The sequence below is a fragment of the Coffea eugenioides genome, chromosome 8 (assembly GCF_003713205.1).
Source record: "Coffea eugenioides isolate CCC68of chromosome 8, Ceug_1.0, whole genome shotgun sequence".
Classification (NCBI taxonomy): Eukaryota; Viridiplantae; Streptophyta; class Magnoliopsida; order Gentianales; family Rubiaceae; genus Coffea; species Coffea eugenioides.
The window spans coordinates 35,534,538-35,556,102 of NC_040042.1; the positions used below are offsets into that span (position 1 = coordinate 35,534,538).

General features: G+C 35.4%; 1 protein-coding gene across 1 annotated transcript; it reads right to left on the minus strand.

Annotated features, from left to right (window-relative positions):
* Positions 1-462: 462 nt before the first annotated feature.
* Positions 463-16,410, minus strand: LOC113779950 (endoribonuclease Dicer homolog 3). Its single transcript, XM_027325748.1, is given in 26 exon segments — positions 463-811; positions 970-1,081; positions 1,530-1,734; positions 1,812-2,138; positions 2,260-2,532; positions 2,785-3,261; positions 5,331-5,540; positions 5,627-5,862; positions 7,082-7,176; positions 7,303-7,453; positions 7,456-7,819; positions 7,917-8,185; positions 8,792-9,057; positions 9,175-9,417; positions 9,534-9,694; positions 9,780-9,972; positions 10,090-10,195; positions 11,246-11,381; positions 11,746-11,898; positions 12,729-12,866; positions 12,948-13,012; positions 14,077-14,149; positions 14,571-14,705; positions 15,281-15,394; positions 15,797-15,977; positions 16,086-16,410. Coding segments are annotated over 26 exon segments (5,013 nt in total). The 5' UTR covers positions 16,208-16,410; the 3' UTR covers positions 463-603.
* Between the last annotated feature and the right edge of the window lie 5,155 nt (positions 16,411-21,565).

Below are 21,565 nucleotides of genomic sequence, written 5' to 3' on the forward strand. Positions count from 1 at the left end.
AAAAACTTGTGTACTTAAAAAGGCTAGGTACACTTACGGTGCACCTTTGCTGGACTCCCAATTCACACTTTTATGGTTCCTCCAGATGCACTTTCCCTAGAAGATTTTCATGTAAACACCAAGATTTGGAAACTGGGGCAAAAACAGACAAAAGTGTACTATGTTTTCTGTCAATACTATATAGTTGCTTTGTTGAATTCTTTCTTTTTTCTTTTGGAATTTGAAATGGTATATTTATCATCAAAATCCCAAATTCTAAATCCATTTCCTACTAACTAATGATGTCAAGAATTTGCAATGTTGAAGCTCTACTAGGAATGTACTAGTAGATTTTAGTAGGATTTTGAATTCGTTAAGATAATAGTTAGGTTCATGGGCCAGCCAATAATTGTCCAGTTCAAGTGCTTATAAAACACTCTTCAAAGCAAAATGGAAAACTGCTTATTGGCCAACTCTGCCAAATCCTTAAATCTTATTTTTGGTAGATCATCATTTTCAATGTGATACATAGTATTTCAGTGACAATATCCAGTAGAAGAGACTCTCCGCTTGTATATACTTGCTAGAAAAATCGGTTTGGCAGTGTTTTGGCAGAACAGAAAATCACTGTGCACGAATGACAATCCTTTTCTGTTGTTGTAACTCATAAAGCATGGTCAAGGCAGCTGAGTCAAATGAGCTCTTCTTATCAGCTCTTTGATCTCCTTTGACTACTATAGTAGCAGAGTTTGGTATGATCAAGGTGATATCAGATTCGAAACTATTAAACCCTGTTCTCTGCTCAGAGCCTTCACCAATTACCATTTGAGATCTGTGGAGGGAAATACTAGTCAGGATTGAAGTACAAGATATTTATATCTAACTAGAAAATAATACTTTAGAATTGGATTCAACTTATTCTAGGGGGAATGTTTATATTTGGTACGATACAAATCAAGAAAAATCACCAAAACAGCAGCACTCACTAACCTTGACTTGCGCTCTGTGGTATGGAAAGTAGGCATTGGCCACTGCAGTCTCTTGCAGAGAGCAAAAAGAGAGGACCGTGGCCCTCCTTTTTTCATGTCAATTGGTGGAAGTACTGCCAAGAAGATAAACATCAGGCGTGCAGCTAAACAATTGACTCCAAAGTAAGTTTTCCACCACAAGGTTGTGCAAACATAGAATGATAAAATGAGTACAGTATGCGCATACAGATAATCCCCCTCAGGTTCTCTGATGTCTTTAACTAACCCTATCATGTCTTTTTAGAAGCCGGAGCAAATAGCTCCATAACATTATTCTTACCACTAAAGCTACTAATTTTATTTGAAACTAATCTTGAAACAACTTAGCAAGGAAGTCTGCACAAAAACCATAAATGAAAACACTTAGAGAATATATTGGGGATAAAAGGCCTTGCCTGCACCAACAGGCACAGGGGCTTTAGGTTCTCATTCAAAGTAGCTAGAACCGGGATTTGCAATATATTCTTCTATGTTACTCGCCATGATTAACTCTTAAGCCAGGAAGAACAATGATTACAGTACCTGGTATATTGAGCCTATCAGAATCAAAGCCCTGTGGATCACCACTCTCTGGCCCTGGATTCACCTGAATAATCTTCTGCTTTTTATTAAATTTTAGATCAGTACCTTCATTTTTTAAACAGCAGATACCATCTGAGCTTGGTAAAGATGTACAAGAAACATCATCTTTCTCTTCTTTTGGCCTTTTAGACAGAATTCCTCTTTCCTGTTGTTAGTAAGAGGATCATAATTAGACAACATCCAAAAAATTCCTGAATAATTTGGAAAACCTACAGGACAAACCTCTAAGTCCTTCAACAGAAGAAGAGCTGCTTGACCCTTAGCAATTTTTCTATTTGGTCCACAACCCTCTTTAACTAACTGATTATCTTCTAGCTGTAAGATAAGCTCTGCCTTCACCAAATCACCCTTTGTTGTACAAATTTGTTTTAGAAAGTAACCAACAGAATCACACCACTCAATTAGTTCACGAAGTGGAGGGAGCTCAAGCTTATCAGGGGTCACAATAGGAGAAAGCAGCGGCTTAAATATCCTCCAGACTTCATCCAGATTTAGTTTGGTGTCAATTAGTATTGCCCCAGCAATACTTTCCACCAAGTCCCCCAGTACCTGTAGGGCATGAAGATATGCATGTGATACTAACACATATAAAATAAAATTAGCTACATACAAGACAAAACAAAATTGCCATCGTAAAATTGAAATGCCAGTGAAGTAACTAGAAACTGACCTTAGGAGCTTTTGTAACTTGGAGTGACTTTGTACTGTTGCAAGGATCAGACACAGACTTAGCATATGCCGAAATCTGATCTTCAAGGAATCCAGAGCAATGTTGAAGATGCAGATGAAGTTTCTGTCTAACAGCAGCAAGAGCAAAACTATCATTATTCACAGAGGCAGAACGCAGATCTGTCAATTCCCCAGGGTCAATGTCAGAGTGATTTTGATAAAGGTGCCAAGTTATAAGTATGTCCAGCACTGAATCGCCAAGAAATTCCAGCCTCTAATCAGAAAACCAAAATCAGAAAATTGTGCACAGAAAATATCCATGTCTACAAGAAAGGAAATAAAGATAAAAATGATGACACCTATATTTACTCATCCCCCTTTTAGGCACAAAACTCTTGACCTTGACAACCTCAAGATAACTCAGCTACAACATCAGCAAGGCCGATATTGATGCAAAAGCTTCCTTATTATAGATTGAATTCGAATAATGACAGAAATAATTTAATTATTGAAGTTTTTATCCTACCTGGTAACAGAAACTAGCATCTTGCTCTTGTTCAGTTGCATGTGTAATGGCCTCTAGCAACAGCCCCTTGACTCTGAATTCATAACCAAGCTTCATCTCCAGGATTCCAATGTCTTTGGCTTTTGGGTCATATGAATGAAGAGATGCAACCTTAATGGCCTCATCAACTAATGCAGGCTCAAGTTCAGCATCAATCCGAAGCCATTTCATCAACCCAATTGCAGCACCCAATCCCCCACCAACATAGTATGCCCCTATTAGGGCTTCAACACAATCAGATATTGTTTTTGATCCAATCCATCTGTGACCTCTATCACAGCACTTCCCAACTACTACTTTAGTGTCTTCTGTAATGAACTTTCCGTCCAAAGGCACTTCTATTGTATCCACCCCATGTTCACAATGATTAGGCCATATAGAATGCTGCCCTGGAGCAGTCCAGCGACGTGGTTCAAATGGACTGTCCCGTATATAATTCTGTACATAAGAAATGCAACGAAATATAAAAGCATTTTCTTAGTCAAATAAACTAAAACACATTCTATTTAATTGTGGCATACAATAGGAAAGATGGATAAGAATTAGTTTCGCTTTTAACTGCCTCGACCACAAACTCAATCTCCAATAATGATAGTGCAAGAATGTCAATAACTTTTAGTTATTTATTTGTTTACTTTGTATATACTTTATCTCCCTTCGTTTGATTATAATATTTTTCATTTTTGGTGTGCACATTGGGAGAGAGTTTGGGAGGTTGAGGTAGAGTGAGGAACAGAGGAAAGATCATATCTTGATGTATGAATGCAGACAAGTAATATTTCAAGCAACCATCAAAATGCTTCACAAGAGTTAAGAGTTAAATATTCTTTCTCCAGATCGAATAAATGGTCTGACTGCAATAACATGTATGTTTAGCTCATCTTATATTTATCCAAAAACAAAATTGTGCTCCCGAAAGTAGAGAATGTCAGTTGTCATTCCTGTAAAAAGCACATAGGAAGATTGTTAGGAATGCTTTTGAACTTCTACATCTCTACGTTTGAACAGAATCAAACAAATTATCAGAGTATTGCTATTGGGCATCATTCTATTCATTTGGCCCATGGGCCGACACTTTGCTTCCAACTTAACTGACTCAAGGACCAACAGCAGAGCGTGCTAGCCTATTACGTTTTTCAGCCTCATGCTGCAGTCTAACGGCTCCCTAGCAGGTTGGGGCAAAAAACTCCAAACCTCTCTCTAAAAACAAGGTAAGGTTTAAAGCTTTTCTTTGCTGGAAAGTAATAACCCCAATGGGCTGTGGCTTTTTTTTATACAATTTACAAAACACGACTTATTGGAAAGGAACTGATGCACCACAACCTCATACTCCCTGGGTAAGAGTCCCCTGGGTTTATAAGAGATAAACCAACATTTATCGAATTTGCAAAAGAGAGTTATAGCAGTCAAACCTAATATATCCATGAATATAAGGTTATTGTGCAGCTTTCAATAGGAAGTCTGACCCACCTCTTTTATTCTGCATCCTAGCTGGAGGAAGCGTTCCCACTCCTGGTTTTCTATTGTTTATTGATATAAGTGGAAGGCTTTCCTTCCCTAGCATAATGAATACCTATTCTCATTAACAGCAGTTGAAGTCATGTGTGGTAACTATACCAAACCATCTTAGGGATGTATTTGTTGATAGGCTAGTCTTAGACTGGTTTTAAGGAAAGGTTTTGTTTTTGCCTTAAGAATGCAACTGAAAGACCGCCACTCCCAGTTATTAATTCACTAATGGTGCAGTTGCTGTCACATAGCCATCCACAGCAGGTAACAAGGCAGCACCTTATTAGGATCAGACCTTTCACTATAGATGCTAGCAACTCTATGAGATAGGAAGGATGAAGAGTAACATTAGTATCATGCCCAAAAATAGCAAATGGAAATGCCTTTCTCTAATGCTCCTTCATCTGCGAATTAATTTCAAATAAACAGCCTAATTTTCCATGTGACTATATTTGTACCTTTGCTACTTCCAGTTTCAAAAGAAACCATCTGACACCACAGTTAACCAAATCCAAGAACCTTTGTTCTATCCCAAATTTGGTGGAAGGACTTGATATCATAGTTATGCAAGTTGTTATTTATCATCTTTTAGTGCAAGTCATCTGTGACTACTTAAGCAGTATTTAGAGTTCATTTGCATATAGGATGTGAAAATCACAAACTCCAGTGTTTCAGCAGCCACTGATTGAACGATGACTAACCAGTGCTAATATTGCAATGGAAGCTCAATAAAATATATAGTAACTAAAAAAGATTTAAAACAGGTCAAGAATCCAAGTCCAAACAGCTTAAGAAAGGAGTAGAAGTCAGCAAAACCTAAATGAAGAATAGTTGGCTCTGGATAATTCCATCAATTGTGAAACAGAAAGCAAGGGCTGGAGGGAGGAGGGAGGGAGGGAAACACAACCACATGCATGTATGACACGATTTCAAGCACAAGCAGAAATAAGCAATAAACAAAATCTTCAAGATAACATATTTCCAAGTAAAAGAAGTACCTGCAACTTGCAATCAGTTCCCAATTTATGCAGGGTGGAGTTACACACAGCCCTTGAACGCTGAGCAGATAATTGTCCTTCATGTTTTTTGGGATGTTTTAGAAAGAGGTAGCAACTCATAACATATTTTAGCACTGAATCTCCGAGCAACTCTAAGCGTTCCATGGAAAGGCTTTCATTACATTTTACAGTTGTAAGAGCCTCCAGAATCTGATTACGAAAAGAAACATCAATAAAATCAGGAATTAATAGCATTTTAGAGGACAATTTTTGCCCAATGTAACAGCGACACATACCAACGAGCTTGCTATATGTATGTTTTGAGAATTCAGGGCAATCTCTTCTCGGAGCTGGCTTGCCAACATCAGAGACTCCAGTCGGTACATTATGGAAGGTAGCAAATAAAATGATCTTAAGACATCATGTGAGACATCAATGCTGGCTAGAAGTTCTGGTGGCATGTGAGCATAGCATCGTGGCTTTTCAACAGCCATCCTACTGTCACCATGCAATTTCTTTCCACGTGAAGTGCCTGCTTATCCAGAAGATACTGTGAAATTGACTTCGACAAGGCACATCTATATGCCAAAATCAACTAAAACTTTGTTTACTAGTTCTCTGGAACTAGGAATTACCTTCATAAAACCAGTAAACGAACTCTATTTTCCAACCCAACACAATTTAAGCGGACTACGTAAATGTTGTTTGGAATTTTGACGGGTCAGTCATCATGGCAGATATCCATTTAAATATTAACAATTACAGAATGATCAAATTATTCAACAGAAACTGTGACTTTTGGCTCAATAGAATGCGAATTAGAAAATGTGGAGTAGCTCTCAGGCATGCATGCAAGGAACTAATTATTTAGGACTTCTTAGAAATACATGAGAGTAACTGCAGATGGTTTCAGATTTAGATTGAAACTGAACCAGCTTCATCTTCAACTGCTCAAAACTTCTCCTGTGAGATGAAACCAACAGAACTATGATTTCTTCCTTTTTTTTTCAAGCAAAATTTCTCCTGTGAGATTTGTCAATCAAGTATAGAAATAATATTGTGGAATTAAGTAAATATCCAAAAGTTTGTGTTTCAGTCTGGTTTAAGTATAAGAAGATAACATTATCAACATGGATTGTTTCTTGAAGGAGAATCTAGAGCCCTATATGGTCATATTCTCCATTCTGCACAAGCATTAGACCACATCGGATGCAATTGCAAAGGTAAAAGCACCACAAATAAGAAAATTAAGTGAAAAATTAAATTCCATTCGTGTCTCATCTTCACAGAATGGTCCACACTGGTAAACAGTTAGACCTAAAGAAAACTCACTTAAGTACAAAGCTCACACGAAGAGAGAGAGAGAGAGAGAGAGAGTGGCATTTAAGCTCCAAATTTTCACTTATATAAAGCAGTAAATGGCACAGGCAGGTTCAGCAAGTTCTTTCCCCCCATAAGAAAAAAAAAAGAACCAACAAAAAATCTAGAAAAAGGAACTTTAGTCCATGTCATAAGTGCATATACGAACTAGCATCAAGGAGATACATGAAATTTGCAAAAATCAAAAGTTCTGAACCTCAAGCACTTTGAGAATTAAGTGCTTAGTAAAGCAGATTACGTTCTCAATGATTTTCCTTTTCCTTTACTATAAATTCCAGGTTTATCAAGATAGATAGTGTAAGTATGAAAATCTCTCCAAGCAAGACGAAAAGAATTAAAAAAAGAAAAAAGAAATGCAAGAGGCGATGTACCTTCATTTCTAAAATCCACCAGAAGGTTGTGTGAACTATGACTTTGCTTTAGCAGCACCAAAGGCTGCTGAGGATGCACTAAAACAATTCCATACCTGAACAGGAGTAAAAATTGCAATACAATAAGTTTTCCTAGTCTTTTATCCAGGAGGGGGGGGGGGGGCAAAAATATGACGATGGCGTAAGGAGGATAGAGAGATCAAAAATTTGACAGGAATTACTTTTTATTGAAATAATCAGCATACGATGAATAACTTGATGGTTCAGCATCAGAATTGGCATCAAAAGGGCTTTCTGCTGATGTATTATCGACTGCTGCCATAATAGAATAAATTCTGCCAGTATGGATGGCCACAACTACCATATCTTCAGATTATTTAAGGAAATTGATGTATTTGCCAGATGGATGATATTTGTGCTTTCTGCATCACTTCCATCAGGATCAGGTCTATGAACTAACATGTTTTTCCTGTTGCTTTCGACCGTTCAGCACTTATCCAAGCATGCTTCTTGAAAAATTCCACCTGAAACACAAGATTCAATTCCTCCCCAATTTATTCTCCAGGGCTCAGAGCAATTGATTAACAACTCTACGGGTAAAAGCAAATACATGTTTGATGGGTCCCACAATGTTTCCTGTGCCTGAAAGAGGAACTTCCTTTCTCCAGACAATTTGATAAACAATTTACCAAATAACCCATTGAAAAATAATTCTTGGAAGCATTTTGCTTTTGCCACCTGATCACAGTAAAATGACTTTTAGCATTTAGCTACAGAAGAGAAAAAGGCTTGTTATTTTGCCAAAAAATCCTGATTCAGTGAAGGAGAGTTCAACCTGTTCTGCATCAAGATGAATTTGGCCACATGCAGAAACAGTAGATTTGACAAACTTTGAGATTAGATACAGGTCCACTTCAGTTTTTCCTACATCATCATCTAGCTTTGACTCGAGCAAAAGAACAAAGCTGGAATAAAGTTGCTCAGTTTTACAAGAAAAGTCTATCTTATATACGTAAAAAACAAATCCATCAAGCTTGTCTCCCCAAGTCCCAGACAGCGCACGAATGCAGGTGGTTCCATGCAATTCTTTCCTCTTTGTTGTTCCTAAAAGCAAAATAGATGGATATACCTTCATAACTTTGAGAGGTAAAAGACCATGTTGAGCAGGCACTGCTCGATAAAAGACTAAGCTAAGTGCACAAGTAGAAATCTTAGAAAGTGGAGTATGATTCAGGACAGTTTATTCAATCAAATACAGTAAGCCATCCATAGTTAATCGGAGAGAAATTCTCATCTGACAAGTAAAGATAAGGGTGAAGCATGACTTAAGTCCCATTAAAAAATGATAGTAGTTCAGTGCATCTTTATTACTTGTAGTTTTTACCCACCATGGAAAATGTTTTCGGAATTCAATTCATGTGTCAGTAGTTTATTCACTGTGACTTCTAAGCATTGCAGGGCTTGTATGTTTATGGGTATCTAAATCCCTATTTTTCCACACTTCCACATATAAACAAAACCCCTATGTTTTTCCCTTTTTTATTTGATGAACATTGTCTTTGATGATGACAGATCAAAATTATGGGGAAGGGAAAATTTTGCATCTTAAATAAGATTACAAACAGAGAGTGCAACCATGGAAGAATTATTATTAAGGAGCAAAAGGCACTATTATACTAAACATTCAGTTAAGGTACATAAGTAATATACCTGCACCTGATGCTAATGCTTTACAATTTGGGTGGGAACTACTTTGGGAAGGCTTTTCACTGATAGGAAGAAGATGATCACTGAGAGCCCCCATCTGATGCAGCTTTTTACATGCTTCCAAGCACACAAGCTGTTTGGACAAAAGAGTATTCCTACAAAGAGGGCCAGTCATAGTTTGAAATGCTGCATTTGGAGGTAAAGTCAATTGACATTGATATGACTGTCCAACCAGTAAGTACTGATACATTGGCTTTGGAGTGAAGTACCTGCCAAAAAGCATCACTAGTGATCCAAGTAAGATACAAAAAGTTACATCAAGAAACCATCCCCTAATCACAGAGTTTTCTCGTCTGTATAGATTTGATAATATCAAGTATACATACTTGTCTCCTGGGAGTTTGTCGCAATATCTCTGTAAGAGGCTAACACTTGAATCTGCAGCAACTGATGCTCCAGTTGCCTCCACCACATATGTATTTTTTTCCTTCATAAGATATGTATCTTTTTCCTTCATAAGACAAGATTTTTTAACACAAGCATCAGGATCTCTGCTTACCGCCGTATTATTCATTGAGAATTCACTCCTAATGAGGTTAAACAAGTCATCCATTTGTCTGATGTTCCCCCTGCAATTTAAAAGACTCAAACTACACTGAATGGACTAAAGCAATTCAGTCTCAGCAACAGTGCTATTTTTTGCAAAATCTTGAAATCTGGAGGCGAGAGAGAAAATTGTCTTCACCTCTCAAGCATGACAATAAATTGAGAGCCCAATTGACAAGCTCGTCCACGTGACTGGACATAACTGTGAACTGTTTTTGGTAGATCAAAGCGCACAACAAACTTACAGTCAGGTACATGGATTCCCTCCTCAATGACATCAGTTGAGAATAATAGATTGACCTATTAAAGAATGTCCTACTCATCAGTAATCAATACCACAATTGCAATAATTTCATCTAAACTCATAAACAGTTTTTTTGGTGACCTCCCCAACTCTGAATGATTCAAGGGTTTCTTTCTGAGCTTTTGGTGCCAATGCATCAACTAATGAGTTATTTCCCGTCATGTATGCAACCCCAAAATGAGACAAGCATGCAGTTCTCTTAATGAGTTGCTCAAGTACTTTTGCTGTTATAGTTCTTTCAACAAAAATGAGACACAACACTTTAGTATCTTTCCTGCGATTGGAGAAAAAGGAGGTTATAAAACAGAAAATGATGCAGAAAGGACTAATAAAGAGAAATATAAATGCTGAAACATATTTTCAAAATTCAGTAATGGAATCAGAGTATTACCCAAATGATCTGAATATCTCCAAAAGCTCACATACTTTTGAAGAGATATAGCCTCTACATATAGTAGCTGAAGAATTATATCCAACACCTAGAAGCTTCTCGTGATCTAAGGACACATGAAAGAAATTGTCACATCAAAAACTAAAGTGGAGCAGAAAATGTATACTCCTATATGCTTTTCGGACTACTCTAGCATAATAACAAGAAACAACAAAAATGAGTCGCCAAAGTAAAGACTGTCAAAACGCAAGACACTAGATAGAGTTTGACTGCGTACAGAGTTGATAAGAAACAAGAAGGAAGGTTTTAAGTCTTTCAGAGAAAATTAGGCAAGTAACTAGAAATGGTTAACTGGTTATACAAAAACTTCAAAACTGGCCATATTCACATAATTAAAGACCACAAAGGCATTAGTATGTCAAAACATTACAATAATATAAGACATAGATTATTGTAAACCACTTAGAAAAGATAAGCTCATTGAGAAGACATCCATCTTTTTGCAAGCATAGTTTATTGCATTACTGCACAGGCTAAAGAAATAACGGGCCCATGAATAAGAACTTCACTACAAGATTGAAAAAGTTGCTTCTTATCTCTTGTTAAATTCCTCTTGAAGATCAGCTTACAACAGTATGCTCCCAAGGGGCTCAAGAATCTTGCATAAAATCAAATTCATAGTGCTTCTTACAGGTAAACAAACAACTAATGAAAAGATACAGCAAAACTCAAAGAATCCTGGAGACATGTACATCAGAGGGAATGGGAGGATAAATTGAAAGGAGGAAAGAGAAAATGTATTCAGTCTTCCTCTCATATCAGAACCATAAAAACTGCTCTCCACCACATATCCTACTTTAATTATATTTAGAGTTTGATCACAATTCCTAAGCACTAAAAGTTTTTCTGAAGAAGGTATATCCTTCCTCAACATCTGAGCGCCCACCATCCACCCCAAAGATGCAAGTATCAATCACTAAGATCAGGAACACACTGCTTAAAGGAGATAAATCCTTACACCTATACCGTGTCATGGAAAATACTACCTGCAATCCATGATGAAGGGGCTAACTAAATAATGACCCCAAAAAGGCAAGCAGGCAGTAAAATCAAGATTTCCTCCATATGTATATATCCAATAAAGTCAAAACATTACCTTGAGGCAATGATTTCAGAATTGTTGATAGTACTTCCTCAAGAAAATAGTTATACTGCAGTGAAGCTTTCTCAGATGAGAAAGCTTCACACTCTTCCTTAACATTAGAGGCAGTCTCTATACAGATTTTAATAGCCTGCACAAGAAGGAACTTGAGTTCTAAAACCATAATCAAGTTTGCAGTCATGTATAAAGCTAGAGCAAATAAGAAACTTGGTGCAGTAAAACAATCAAAGATGAAGAAGAAATGGTAGCTCTTGATTTGATACATGCAAATAATACGGAATAAGTACACCAAACAAAATATCTCAAACAAAAGCAAACAAAACCTAAGTCACAAACTGAAATACTCACATAACTGAACTTGCATGATCATTATCCTACCTAACTTAACTACTGACTTAAAACTGCAAATGACGTTCACAAAGTTGCCAAATCTATAGATACTTCATACTTTTCATACATTATACCAAATTGTATCCTTGTACGGACCTGCTTACCTCATATGCACATATAAGGCCAAGATTGTCGAGGCACCACAAAATAGTTGCATAATCACTCGACAACCTCTCTTGAAACATCACGGCTTTATCATTAATGTCTTTGTACTGGCATGGGAGGGAGCATTGCAAATCAAGCAAAGCAGCATCAAACTGTCCAATGTAAGGAGAAAGAAAGAAAGGGTAAGAACAGCAAAACGTCAGGCAGGTTAGAAAATAATACTGCCATTTGTTCATGTAGAATGAGTTGCACATTCATGCAGCCAATTCCATTTTAATATTGTACATATGAATATAACCAACATTGAACCAACAACTTGCATCCATTTCTTTCTGGATTTTTGAACTTGGGACACAATGGGAACCATCTATACCTTTTCAGCACTTTAATAACTGCTACATAAGACAATACTAACCATCCAAGTTAAATACACTGAATACTCACCAAAACAAAAGAAATGGGCCAAATGATGTTGCCTTATTTTCAATCAAATACAAACATGTTAGCATTTGTGTTGATGGCCCCATAACATATACTTTGGCTAGTGAGTAATAGAGTAGCTATCAGATTTAAACCAAGGTTCTGTTGCATTACCTTTCTCTGCTTCCTGTTAATGACCACTTTGGAATTCTTATATTTCCTTCTTTTTTTTTTGGTCACCCAAAGAAAGGATCAGAAACTAACCACCTTAACCTGCCTCAAGGACTCACAATGAATACTGTACGCTTCTCAGTACTTGAGAATGCCCTTGACAAACACTCAAGTCTTAGAGATGATAAAGTAGAAAAAGTTAAACCAGACTATCTCCGAGCAGGATGTAGGGTGAGAGGTGAAATTATTTGCATCTCCCCATACAGCGCCAACTAGTTGTGCAGAAGGAGAGAATAAGACAGGCAGGGGTGTATTCTTCTAGATGCATCTGCACATTTATTTATCTCCGTATGCAATGTTCGTTATGTACATATTATGCAGATGGTATCACCTTCTCTCGTAGATGCTCAATTTCTGCCTCCAATGTTTCCAATTCCAAATTTGATGATGGAGGGTCATAAAATCTACGAACATCTTTTGCAGAAGGGACAGATTCCTCCAACTCTGCCCTGTTCTCTGTTGCATAAATCTGCATAGACATTACATTTGTTAACCAACCAAGTATCCTGGACAGGATAAATACTATCTTCCAATGACATTGAAACATTACCTGGGAATCCAAAAGACTTTCAAGTTCTGATATTCGCCGCCCAGAGACTATGGTGGATGTTACACCTGGTGTCATGAAGCACATAAACTCATGCAATACCAAAAATTACAATAGACAAAACAAGTGAAAACCTTGATCAAAATAGTTACCAAAACAAGTAACAGATAACGAAGCAAGACAACTAGAAAAAGAAAGACATTTTATCTAGTCAAAACGGTCACAGCTAAGAGACTGAGTGCACCAGAAATATTGAAACAAAGGCTCAAGTTCCTTGTTGAGTTGGAAGAACAAGTCAGAAGATTAACTATTGTTCATTTGGGAAACACTCATGCTACTTGCTTGATCTAAAGAGGAAACTATTTTCAATGGAACAAGAATAAAAAAAAAAGTGTCAGCTAAGTTAGTATATCAGCATAGCTATTTAAGCAAAAGGTTAAATGGATAAGAGAATAGACTTAAAATATATTTTCCTAAAATGCTAAAATTGCCATCATCTTTAAAATTAAATCTGTTAGGATAACACTAGTACTTGATAACCCAATTAAATAACCAAAGTTTTATTTGTTTCCTGTAGTTGGGGAAAAAAGGGCTTTCTAACGTTGAAAAAAAAAATCAAAAAATCCTTTGACACAGAGATTATGTAGATGGAGAAATTCGCAGAAAGAATTTCACACTCATGTAAAGAACAGAAAGACTGTTGATCATGGGCCCAAACGAGAGGAAAACACTACTACAAATACTTGCAAATCTAAGGTTAAATCATGAAGTTTAGAAGTTCTAGAACTTATAATGTGAAGCACTAGATATTAGCACATTTTTGCCACAAAGAGAACAACAGAATGACCCATAACCAAGTATCAAGCATCCATATACATAGGCCATCAATAGCAAAAGTCTAGAATTCTAGAATTTTGTACCCTTGAATCAATAGACAAAATTGTGCAGATAAATTGTCTGAAATACATGAAGAACTACATGTTAGCACTCTTCCAAGACAAGATGAACCATATTCAGCAAATGCAATCTTCATCATATGGCAATCAAAAAATATAGATTAAAAAAAATCTATTTCAGCTCCACAAATGGAAAAAAATTATTAGCAAATGTAAGAAAGAAAATGAGCAACTACCTTTCCTAATTACTGGTGATGCAGTCATACCAAAGATCTTTGGCTTGTTTCTAAATTTATCATGGTAGAAGTCCTTCATAAGGAAAAATTGGAGAAATCAGATTGTTAATTCAAAAGATTTATTCAAGAAAATGCAGATGAATATACTTTATTTTGAAAACTATTTTGGGAGAGGAGAGTGTAAGGAAGAGCAGGAGGCGAAGATGCGGTGCACACCTGGTAGAGTCTGAATACGAGAACTTCAGGAGAGCAAGGGTGCAAAAATATATATATAACCTATTATTATTGGCTTTTTTTTTAGGAAGAAAACCTTTTCCAAGGGAGGGAGGGGACCTCAAATCAAAATTACTCAGAATGTGTTCAAAAATTACTGGTTCCAAATATACATCAGGTGGCTACCACAACCAGCCTCTTCCCCCATTAATAAAACCATTTGGAGGGTGAATACATGAAGAGTGAAACAATTCAATAGAATAATAAGAAGTGACCTTCACCTTCATTATTTTTGTGTAAGGATGGTTACCAGTGGCATGATGACACTCATCTAGAATCATTAAGCATACAACATCCAGACTCATGAAAGCTTTCCTCAGAGCATCCAATAAAATCTGGGGTGTCATAACCATAACCTAAGGAAAGTAACAGATAATTTTCACAGTGTTAAACTTTAAATATCATAATGTTAATTTCACAAGTCAGATATTCTTTAACATCAATGATATGCATGGTAGTTTAATGAAGTCCATAGAGTGTTGAGAATCTAACTCAGTAGACAGCAGTACTGCTTCCTGTTCAGTTCCTTAAAAACTGATTTCACTACTATCAACCTGATTGCGCTAACAAAATATAGAAGATGATGAAATTCAGGCATTACTTCGAAATCAATTCAGGGTGAAACCCCTTATGAGGCTCCTGCGAACATGGTGTCCACCAAACTCATATCTGCAAGCAGAGATGTTTGTTCTACATAATAAACCTGCAATTCCTATGTCATACTCATAATAGAGCAAATATATATACATTGATTGGGTTCAATCTATATAACTATATTAAGGTAGAACCAAAATGTTAAGTCACTCAGTAGAGGAATCATGCTGATTATTCAAATGAATACACCCAAGAGGAACCGAATTCTACAGGTAACACCAGTTACTCAAAGAGAAAAACTTTCTCATAAAGACAGCATTAAGCAGATCCAACTTACATCATGTGCATTGATTGCTTTCTCCCAGGTCTCCTTATGCCAATCATCAACACCTTTGGCCCCAAACAACTCCTCAACTTCAAGCTCTGTGTGACATTTTATTACCTCATATTGCTGCAATGCAATAAAAATGAGGAAAAAAAGACAGCAAACAATACGAAAGAAAGAAAATTAAACAAAAAGTTGTAACTTAGTTCTTTCAAGGGCTCCCATGAATAATATATACATTAAAGATTATCAATTTTTTAGCCCATTACAGGGCACCAAATACTCCTTTGCAAACCAAAAGCCATAGATTACACTTAAAATGTCCTCGAGCTAGAAAAAACACATAATGCAAGACAAGCACTTAACAGGAAACTAAAACAAATTAAGAATAGCAATAATTAGCATTGGAAGACTCAGAAATTTATAAACCCAGTTTTAACAAGTCAAAAAACAAGAAGTTTAATCTTACTTCATCATCGAAAGCAACATCTATAAAACAGCAAGAGGTTAACAGTGAAGGGGGCATGCCTGGTGAACAAGGTGGACACTAGGAGCCAAGAAAATTATTAATTTCTTTTCACCATTAAGCCTGAGAGATTGGCCTAATTCTTTGATCATCATAACAGCAATCATGGTCTTCCCAGCACCACTGTCCAACACTGCAATTGTGTTTCTCCTCTTTGCAACTTCAAAAATCTCAACTTGGTAGCTACAACAAATGCATGCATAGCAAAACCAGCCCGATCATCAATCAAGAACATTCAGGAATTGGCAGAAAATTTGAAAGAAAAAAATTACTTAAAAATGGAACACATACCTCGTTGGCATCAAGCTTTGATTTTTATCAACATCCATGGCTTCACTGGTTATTCTAGCCATGGAATTCATGCTTTCAAAGCTTCTTTTTAAAGGGTTCTTGACATTTTGTGAGGAACCCATCTTTATTCCTTTATTGTAAAAAATCACTGCTATCAAACTATGATACAAAGATTCTCTGCCACTCTCTACACAAAATTGATCATCAGTCTGTTAAAGAATGAAGAGAGGACACAACAATGGTGTGAATTTCGAAGGATGAAGAATATAGATGAACAGATAGGAGCAATTTATTGCAAATTTCCATACACTTCTAAAACCTTTTTAGTATTTCTATTTTTCTTGAAATTCATAGAAGCCAAGAGGGTTTTGTGAGAGACGCATTCGGTTTTGGGCTCTTGCTAATTTCTGCTACAGTAACAAATTGAACAATTATTTACTATTTAGCATAATTTTGTGTAAAAATGCATTATTTCCAAGCAGTAATTTAGCTAGGAAAATAAAGGTAGGGAGAGGTTTATTTTCGTTTCAAAAGCGGTTAGTATCAGAACTGTGACTTTAGAGGGTTAGTTAAAGGGTTAATTACATTTACCTCCCTTGAAGTTTGACCAAATAACCAATCGATCCCTGAGATTTGACCAAATAACAGTCCACCACTTTTTGAATAACCAGGCATTTAACAATTACCCTCTTGCTGTTAAGAAGCGTTAGTGATTCTACTTGACATCAGGAAAAAGGAAACTTGGGATGACGAAATTGCCTTTATTGTGTCCAGCTGTCATCAAGATTTGTTCAAGTTTCGAAAATACCCTTTTTATTAAAGAAAAAATATATAATATTGGAATTATAATTCTTTATCGTTCACATCCCAATCACGTGCACTTGCCTACCTTTATTAACATATCTAGTGTATGCGTGAATGCAATGATTTCCAATTAATCCTAATTGCAGATGTGTCGATCTGCCATTGGCCAATTGACGGTCGTCCTGCTCGTGTGAATTCGCTTGTGTGAATTGGACGTCTGGCAATTCTTTTGTTTCTTTGTTTGTTTCGAAATCTTTCACTGAAATCTTGTCCCATGTACGGATGGCAATGGGGCGGGGGACGCTGCCTACGAATTCCCCCCGACCCGCCTCGCTTCCCCGCGGGTGCTCTCGCAGGACTAATAAAAATTTGTTATATAATTTTATTATAATTAAGTTTTAGCAAATAATTAAGTATTAAAATATCAACACATCATCAAATTATTATTCATTGTAATTTCACAATTTAAACTTATAAAAACAATCAAACAAAAGTTATTTGAATACAATCCAACATGATGAAATAAATACAACTAAAGTAGTCAAGTTTTCACTTTTAGCTCAAATACAATCACTAATTCATTATTCTGCTTGTGCTTTTTTTTTTAGAAAAAAATGTTATTGTATTAAGTGTAATTAGGGATTTAGTATAATGTATTAGTAAATTTAGTATAACCAATTAATAATTTGTATTAGTACACATATATAATTATTAGTATAATTGATAATATCAATTATATTACATATACTAATATATATTATATAATACATATAACTAATAATATCATTATCATAAATTTGTAACTAATTAAATTATATATTATATATATAATTATATACATATATATTTTTTATATATTTATTTTTTTTAAAGCGGGTGGCGGGGCGAGGGTACACTCCCCCACCCTCCCACCCCGTTTCTAAGCGGAGGGAAAAAAATTTCCCCTGGCCCCACCCCCGCCCCACCCCCCGCCCCATTAGCCCCCAGCATCCTTAGTCCCATGTGACTTTCACATCTTTTTCTTTTTCATTTTTTACTTTGTAAAAGAAACCCATGTGGGTTTGGTGAGAATTAACTGTTCAGTGCTTCAGAATTCAGAACCGTCTTTTCTGCTCCTCTCCATCTATCGTTTCTCGCTTTTCATGATCACCGAAACCCCCCTCAGCCTCTCATCTTCGTCTTTATCATCATCATCATCTTCTTATCTTCTATCTATCCTGGTGAGAACAAATGGTAAGAAGAAAAAATAATTTGCTCTGAGGTTCTTTCTTCCTCTGCCAAAAATAATCTAGCCCTTTAATTTTTTTTCTTTTTTTTTTAGCGACTGAGCAAACTAATGCTGTTTATTTTTTTTATATTGCAGGATAAAAAGGCTCCAGATGTTTCTACCTCTGCTTGGTCGTCTTCCTTTCCTCTTCTTCTCTCTTATTTTTAATTTTTTTTGTCAAAATCCTCTTCTTCCTTTCACCCTTTTCTATCCATGTATGTGATGAGCAAGTGCCAGAGACAAATCTGAAATTCTTTTAGGTTTTGAATCTGAACATTTTGAGATTTTTCTTTCATTAAATTTTCTGTTCATGTTGTTTTCTCCTTTTACTTATTTGATCTGAACTTGACCTTTTTTTTGTGATTGCAGGTAGGAAAAGTTGGTAAATTTCATGTTTTATTTTGGTAAATTAAGTTTTGGTTGTAATTTTCCAGGTTTTCTGTTGTGAATCCTTGACAAGAAAATATTTTGTGTGTTCTTAGTTTCTGAGTTTTTTTAGATTAACGGCCAATAGCATTGTAAGTGATCATGGAGCCCTACTAATTTAGATACTTGTTTTAAATACCTGTTCCATGCGTATTTGCAGAGATCTTGCCTTTCTTTTTTCTTTTACAAGAACATCATTTATTTATTTTAGTTTACAAAAATGCCAATTTTTTTGTCAAAAAATTCCCGTTGATTTGGTTCTAAGAAGCTAAGATTGGCTTGTAATCATCTATTGGGGATAACATTTCGAGAATACAACCTAAATTATAGCAGATTTACTGGTCCCTAAAATGGTTTCAATCTTTGCAGGCAAAAAAAATTTTGGTATGATATGTTGGTCTTTCCAATTTTTTCATTTGTTGAAAAGGTATAGTTAATTTTTTGCAGCTGAAATAACAAGAAGATGTTAGGATTCGTTTGCATTCAGATTCTATTTTCTTAAATTATTTACTTTTTTTTCGTACTATTGGTTATGTTATTAACATACTTTACTATATTAAAGGCGTGACCAAATCAAGATTCAATCATTCTAAGACCAGTTCGTGGAATAGTAAAATTTTTAAGTTAAAAATGTTATATTTTCCTTTTTTTGTGACTTTTTGATTGAAGGATGGTCACTATTGGATAGAGTGGTTCTTTAATTTTAGCCTTAGGTCCTTAATTATTTGCATGCTGCTAATACTCTATTTTCAAATGGTGGATACCTTTTGAATTGTCTCAAATATGTATGATATTTATTTTTGAAACAGTTTTGACATTTTTCCCCTTTTTTCTTTATACATACTATGACCATGTTGCAAAACACACTTCAAATTTTGGTGCTATTGTATTGTACAAAGAACTGAATGAGTTTTACCCAATCATAGACTTATTGGATTGTGTCGTGGTTTTCTTTTTCCTTTTCATTTTACAGATGATCATTTTTTTCATAACTTTTTTAAAGCTTGGTCCTCTGTGTATCTTTTCCTTGCGAATGGAAAGTACCAATTTGAGACTGTCTTCTCAAAATTTTTTGGAAGATCTTAAGCCTCTGGACTGTATGCAAACCAAAATAAGATAGGTAAAGCATAGCTCTTCATCAATGAAATATCCTATCATCTTATATCTATGCTACCATTTTCTACTTACACTTTTCATGATTAATTTTCATATAAGTAGGAATGTACACCAGTTAATAATATTTGTTAGAGAGCTAGGATGGTTTGTTATACTTTATGGCCAATACTAATTCTCCAATGCATTTCATCACCCTAGAATTCCAAAGTTTAAATGGGTTCTATAGGACAAACATAACTACGATTTGGAAAAGTCAATTTCATGTCAGCAATTCTAAAAAGAATTATTTAAGGGTGCAAAAGGAGTTCAATAGTCACTTCTTTGTTTTAAGATTTGACAATTTGCAGGGCCATTGAAATTTTAAGTTTTTTTTTGTTGTCAAGAATTTTCCAATTTGACACTTCATGAAGGGTGTATATTGGTTTATCCTTTCATTTTTTTTTTTGCATAGATGTGTCTATTCACGAGCAATTTTCTCTTAATTTTTCCTTTGATCTAAATATTTCTTCATGTTTCCTTTTGTTTCTTGCTAGGTTATTACGAGTATGGATGGTAATTTTTTTGGAAAAAGGTATAGCCTTCTGGTTGGAGTACTACACCAGATGAAAGTAATAAATATACTAATTTATTTTATTCACAATTGGGTTATGATGATACAATTTTGATTTCTTTAGATGTATTTCAGGCTTTAAGTTGATTGTCGTATCTTGGCGAGGCAACCCTGATGGCATTTGACGTTCATTCTTCCCTTCAAATGTAATTGGGTCTGCAGCCATAGCGGTACTCTTATCTCTATCAGACTTTTGCTGACAGACCTGAGCCTTACTTTAAATTATTATAATTACTGCTTGATTTAATCAAAGATTTGATCACTAATTCCTTTTTTATTCATTTGTATAATAATCTTCGGATCATGTAAATTTTTGATATTTTTATTGGTCGTTTTCACCTTTGAAACAATCTCTAGAGAGCTATATCAGAAATTCTCAGGTGTGCTGCTTTGGTTTACAGTTATAGCTTATTCATCATTTGATGTTTTACTTATGACAAAGCTTTAGCCTTTTCCTTTTTCTTTATACTATTTTGATGATGCTAGAGAAATTGCTTGATGCTTTGGTTCTATTTTTATAGTGACCCAAAATAATCTTTTGTCAATATGCCTTAAACTTTTGAGAAATTTTGTGGTCAAGTGTAGAAACTACATGATGTTTAGAATGAAATATCTAAATATTTGGGAGGTCTTGTAAGCATATACGTTTTAATAGAGAAGTAAATATGATATTTGATGGTTGTTTTTTTTTTAAATAGTGATACTTTTTTACTTCAGTATAAAAAGATTGGTTAGTTGGGAAAATCTATTCGGGGCCTTTCTTTTTTCCTGCTTCACATCCCAAAAACATAAAAGAAAAACATCCTGCATTGCTCACTTAGTGTTATTTGGGTAGAAATTATTTCTCCTAATTTTCTCTCTCTTTATGGTAATTAGAAGATAACATGTTCATAATGAATTAATGATGGCTTTTGGTAATGTTAAATTGCATGTTTTGTAGCTGTTTAGTTGTGAAAAGAGATTAACTCTTTTTTTAGGTATCTACATTTGGTACTTCGTTTTTTGGTCTCCAGGGTTTTAAAGAATTATAGAAAAGAAGCATTTTTCTTCTTTTTTTTTTGTAAACTTTATTTCTTGGAAAAATAGGGATAGATATTGCTGGAGTTATGTTACTTTCAAAGGGCTACATTTGATGGTCTATTTTGAGGATAGAGCCTTGTAAATCTCGAGCAATGGATAGTGCCATATAGCTGGCACTGCTGTTAAAGAGATTTGAACATCTACAAGTGTGGAAGAAGTATAATTGACCTGCAAGCA